The following is a 6,000-nucleotide window of genomic DNA, read 5'->3' on the forward strand; positions in this document are numbered from 1 at the left end:
CAACCGTCTCAAACTATAACAATTTTAAAATATTGGAGAGCTAAAGCTCGAAGGGTTCGTATTAAGTCCGCACAAGAAAATTACTTGGAAAAGAGGATGTCTCAAAAATTAATATCCCAATTACATCTTCGAAGAAAGTTAGGGAAATGATTGGTAAAAACATCATGGAAAAGAAAAGCAACCCCATCCTCCCACCTCATTATAACAAAAATAAAATATTTTCTTCAAAATCCGAAATAACTGACGCCTCCATTGCCCAAAATTTTGCTAAACAATATCCATCCGTCATAACATCATTCCAAAACATTTCAAAAATTTAAAAAAGATAAAGGAAAAGAGTACGTCTTTTAAATTGTAAATCCTCCACATAGTGAACAGTTATCAATATAAGCCTTTTCGCGAGATAACCAAATTGCACCGAGATCCCTTGAGAAATCAAAGGAACTCTGGCAGGCTGAGGCCCAGACAAATTATCCATATAAATGTTTTTTTACAACAATTACCAGACTCTACACTAAATATGTCTTTTCTTATAACTATAGTTAATCAAGTTTACTCTTCATGCAAAATTCCCCTGAGTCTTTGGAAGGAATAAGCTCCATTTATTACCCCTTCGAAAGCCCGTGTAAAGATTGCTACTTGATTGCCCAAATAAACAATCGTCCGATTTCATTGGGACGAGATTGTATTTCTGTAAAATTTCTCAAAACGTATGATAAATACTAGAGTAGTTTTGGTTCCTGGAATTCAACACAATATTTTAAGTCCTCTTGCAAAGCGGCTTTAGTAACCGCTGCGGGGAAGGTGTAGACCACTTAGTTAGCACCTAAAAATCAATTATACGAGACTGCATTTGCCAAGAAAGAACATCTTTAGGCCGTAATTCTGTTGACCTGAAAAGGATTACGAACACAAATTGGCCATATGGAATCATGAACGAATCGTCCATGACAACGGTAAACGTGGGTAATTTATTTCAAATTTTCTATCTGACAGAGGCATTTCCAAGAGTTCGAACGGGAGTTCAACTTATTCAGAAACAGAAACACAGGGGATGGGCATCCTCAGGGGTGGGTATCCTTGATATCGTGCACACTTTTTGGATCAAACAATTAACAAGCATAACTAAACTGGCATTGGCCATATCTACGGAAGAGGTCTCTATGTGTGGATGATTTCAGAATCTGTTTAAAGATCAAAAAAAATGCCCACCTCCTATAGAAACGACAACTACAACAATGTATTAGGGCAAAATAACAAAATTGGGCAGACGAAAATGGCTTTAGATTTTCAAGATCAAAATCTTGAGTCTGTATCACTTCTTCTCAAAAACGAAAAACCCGCACAATGTATCCTGACTCACAACTCAATGGATATTAAAATCCCATTAGTTTGAACATAACTAAATTTCTTGGACTAATATATGATTCGAAAACTCGTCCTTTTGTTCCACATAATCCAAACATCTAAAGGATAAGTGCGCGAAGGGCGCTGACCAATTCTAACGACGTTCTCTCTCCATTCCTGATTGGGGGCGCAGACCGTGAAATGCTTCTCAGATTAAACTCAGCATGTTCGGTTATATTCAAGAAAGAAGACCGAAAACTCATAGTGTAAGATTATATTAAGCGTGTGCACCGTGGAGAAGGTTAACGGAATCGGGGTGCGCAGGAGGTGCGTACCTCAGACTTAGGGGGAGCTGGAAGCGAGAAAATGGCCGACAGTAGTTGTTTAAATTTTTTTCAATGCGATCATAGACACAGATATTGAGAGGAAAATTAAAAACCAACAATTTTTGCATATAGAGTGATTCCCATTCTACGATGAGATGTGTTGATTGAAGCCAAGGATGCAAGAAACAATGCTCTATTGAATATATACTATTATTGCTTGTATTATTTTGCACATTATATATATTTATTATTTGCCCATCCATAATAAAAATGTAATGCTCTCGCTCTAAAATATATTTATATATTTATTCATTATCTAACTTTATATGTACTTTATATTGTATTTAAAGCAATTCTAATTATTTATATGTCATTGTTGTTGCGAGAGGGCTTTTATAAGTTGTAATAACTTGTGCCCGATCCTGTTGTAAATTTGTTTGCAATAAAATACGTTTAAACTAAAAAAAACAAGGATGCACGATTCGTTCAAGCTACATTTAATGTAAGCCACATAAGTCATGCGAGTAGGGGCGACGGGTGATTTGTTTACATTTTCACTGTCAAAATACGGAGCATGCGGTGGTTTTACGTACTTACCACTGTGTGTAAAGATAAATAATTGATGTTAGATATTTGTGTATTAATTTGTTATGAAATTTTAGGTGTAATTCAGTGGTGTTCTGATGAAATAGTGAATATATTGGGGGACAAAGGTCGGCGACGGCGGCCTGGGTAAGCACGTCCATGAATTTCATAATGAGAAAAAGAATGTTATTTTGCCACTATATTGTAATTTGTTAGCCTTATACAATACAAACTAGTGTCATGTAATCTCATTAAGGAATTACAATTACTCGATATTCCAATTACACATGAAATCCGATGAGCGATACGTGTATGTATTATATGTTTATATCTTTCTTTCATCCAGGTAATAACTTTTCACTAGGTAAGTAGGTTTAATTATAATTATCATTTTGTTTTGTTTTGTTTGGAACGGAAGGAAAAAAAACAAGGGTAACTTTACAACTTTTGATGTTATTCTCTTTTGAAAAAGTTTAATGCCACGTTCACTAGCTACAGTATAGGACCCGTGCCATCTATTTATAGCCATAGTGGACTGACCTGTTTTTGACGAGCACATAGCACTCACCTATACTCACCTGTTCACGCCCATATATAGAGCAGTACCTCCAGTAAATATGGCCGGGAGAAAGTCAACATCAGAAGTTCTATCCGAATGTAGGGATGTATCATATAACGATGATAATCCCGAAACACAAACACAACGAATGATAGATATGATGGGTGAAGTTATCTATTCAACCTATTCAAACTGATTGCGTCAACTTGGATTACCATCTCTAGAGTACAGACGTAAAAGAGCTGATGTTCTACAAGTATTCAGAATTATTAATGAAATTGACAAAACCAGTGATAGATGCCGAAGCATGCTGACCAAGCAAGACCATTACAGAACAAGGGGACACAATAAAAGATTACTGAAACCTCATACAAGACTTAACATTCGGAAACATTCATTTGCAATAAGAGTGATCAACGACTGGAACTCCCTACCTTCGGAAATTGTTAATGCCGAGTCGGTGAACAGATTCAAGACCCTCATAAACACGTATTGGAAGAACTGTGACATTAAGTTTTACCCTAGCTGTTATTGAAGACATTACTATAAGCAGGCTAAAACAAGGGACATATAGTGTATATTTTGTATATAAGGTATAGAACTGGATGTGCTCAATATTTCATTAGTTCAAGTTTTTGAGTTTTGCGCAAAAATGATTATGATTCGTGAAATGGAGTCAGATCTTCAGGGCAACAGTAACAAAATGGACAGAGTTAAAGCTGACAATGCAAGTTAAAAAATGTACATTTGAGATTATAAAAAAAAATGAAGATTTTTTTTCCAATTTTGTTTCTGAGACAGCCCCTTGCGTTTCTATAGACGGACGGACGCCATTTTTGTTTGAAATCTGCTTGGATACGTGACGCCTACCGACCCCTATATAAAGCGCGTGAATCGACACACGTGCGTTCAGTCATGTACATAAACACCTAGAAGTTGTCTACCGTGTATCACCTACTAATACATAAACAAAACCCTTTACCTGTAAATATGTGTAGGGCTTGCTTTAGCAAGCAAACGTCAACTCTTCTAAGCTGTTATTTAGATGTTTCACAAATTTAACTTTCCACACAAATGAATAGAAATCCTAATAATAATCCGTCCACATATCTCCACGTATACTATCGTACCCGATGTACTCGACTGGCCACGTGCACGTGACCACCTGCCCCGAACAAGTGACGCTTCCATATGAAACTACCGAAGGCACACACGTGTACATGTGCGTGTAATATCTAATGTATATTGAAGTGTTTTATTAGCTCGTTTTTGACATATTTTGGGATCTAGTTGAGATAATATTACTTCAATGAACACTTGTCAGGTGAGTGCAAGTTTGCAAATGTTATCTGCTATTAGAATTTCCGAGTTTGTTTACGTTATAATCAAAATGGATCTCGCACGTGGAAAGAAGGTATAAATTCATTCATTACTTTTAATTTAACTGTATAAATCTATATATGGTTCTTAGAAAATTTATTTGAGAAAACATTGAAAGTACTAACCATTTTATTATTATGACATGGCCTCAGGTTACACGTAAATACGTATTGGGTATATATATAGTACAGTATATTACACCTTGAACGGCGAGCGTTCGACTGATCGCACGTTTGTGGTTCACGCGCTTTATATAGGGGTCGGTACCCGGTGATGTATCCAAGCAGGATAAAACAAAATGGCGACTGCCCGTCCTTAGAAACGCAAGGGGTTGTCTCAGAAACGAATTTTGAAAAAAAAAATACTGAATTTAAAAAAAAAAAAATTTTATCTCAAATGTATACTTTTTAACTTGCATTGTCAGCTTTAAGGCGGCGAACGACACCATAGGCCGTAACGTAAGTAAGATGTAGGTCAATATGGAGAACATCGAACAAGCGGAAATGGACAATGCAGAAGAATTAGACGATCTCCGGGAAAGGCTGAAGCTCAGTGCCGTAGCATGAAATACAACCTGATTTTCTCAGGAATAGTAGAAAGCCCTTGGGACGCGAACGGACACGGCGAGGACTCGGGGAAGGTTGTAAAAACATTTATTAGAGATAAACTAGAAATGGAAGACGCGGACGACATTCAAATGGCTAATGTCCACAGGATAGGAAAAAGAGACAGAAGCACAGGGGCAACCCCGAGACCTATAATTGTAAAATTTGTTTTCTTCAAGGATCTAACCAAAGTGAAAATGTCAACGAGAAAGCTTGCATCGTTTTGGGTGAATGAGCAGTTTCCGAAAGAAATAGAGGAGAAGCGTAAAGATCTATATCCAGAAGCAAAGAATGCGCGAAAGGCTTGGAAGAAGGTGGCATTTGTAAGAGATAAGCTCTACATTAACAATCAATTATTTGAACCCACGAGTAAAGAGCGCGAAAACGAGGACACGCCCTTAAGGCCGCCTCGAACCAAGCGCAGGTGCATTTGTAGCGATAAAACCGGAGACGAACGACGCTAGCTATAGGGACGCGCGGGAGGGCCCGTAGCATGAAATACAACCTGATTTTCTCAGGAATAGTAGAAAGCCCTTGGGACGCGAACGGACACGGCGAGGACTCGGGGAAGGTTGTAAAAACATTTATTAGAGATAAACTAGAAATGGAAGACGCGGACGACATTCAAATGGCTAATGTCCACAGGATAGGAAAAAGAGACAGAAGCACAGGGGCAACCCCGAGACCTATAATTGTAAAATTTGTTTTCTTCAAGGATCTAACCAAAGTGAAAATGTCAACGAGAAAGCTTGCAGGTACATCGTTTTGGGTGAATGAGCAGTTTCCGAAAGAAATAGAGGAGAAGCGTAAAGATCTATATCCAGAAGCAAAGAAGGCGAGCGAAAGGCTTGGAAGAAGGTGGCATTTGTAAGAGATAAGCTCTACATTAACAATCAATTATTTGAACCCACGAGTAAAGAGCGCGAAAACGAGGACACGCCCTTAAGGCCGCCTCGAACCAAGCGCAGGTGCATTTGTAGCGATAAAACCGGAGACGAACGACGCTAGCTATAGGGACGCGCGGGAGGGCAGACACGATTACGAACTACCCCTAATGTTCAAGGTCTTAGAAGTGATAACCACGAACTCAATACAGTTGTAAATTGTAAAAATATTAAAATTTTGGTCTTAAATGTATGTGAAATTTTGAGAGGGATTCAATATCCTGAATTTTTGGAATTTGTTGATAAGTTTGATG

At 37.9% G+C, this 6,000-nt stretch overlaps 2 protein-coding genes across 2 annotated transcripts; both read left to right on the plus strand.

Moving 5' to 3' along the window:
• Positions 1-4,759: 4,759 nt before the first annotated feature.
• On the plus strand, positions 4,760-5,266 carry LOC138330570 (uncharacterized). Its single transcript, XM_069278133.1, has one exon. The coding sequence runs from the start codon at positions 4,760-4,762 to the stop codon at positions 5,264-5,266; it is 507 nt and encodes a 168-aa protein (XP_069134234.1).
• A 29-nt stretch (positions 5,267-5,295) lies between these two features.
• LOC138330571 (uncharacterized) lies at positions 5,296-5,673 on the plus strand. The gene has a single exon (XM_069278134.1). The coding sequence runs from the start codon at positions 5,296-5,298 to the stop codon at positions 5,671-5,673; it is 378 nt and encodes a 125-aa protein (XP_069134235.1).
• Positions 5,674-6,000: the final 327 nt, after the last annotated feature.

The sequence above is a fragment of the Argopecten irradians genome, chromosome 9, assembly GCF_041381155.1.
Source record: "Argopecten irradians isolate NY chromosome 9, Ai_NY, whole genome shotgun sequence".
NCBI lineage: Eukaryota > Metazoa > Mollusca > Bivalvia > Pectinida > Pectinidae > Argopecten > Argopecten irradians.

Bases quoted from the DNA above. Each gene is read 5' to 3' on its own strand.
- LOC138330570 (XM_069278133.1), top strand. From the start codon at position 4,760: ATGAAATACAACCTGATTTTCTCAGGAATAGTAGAAAGCCCTTGGGAC.
- LOC138330571 (XM_069278134.1), top strand. From the start codon at position 5,296: ATGAAATACAACCTGATTTTCTCAGGAATAGTAGAAAGCCCTTGGGAC.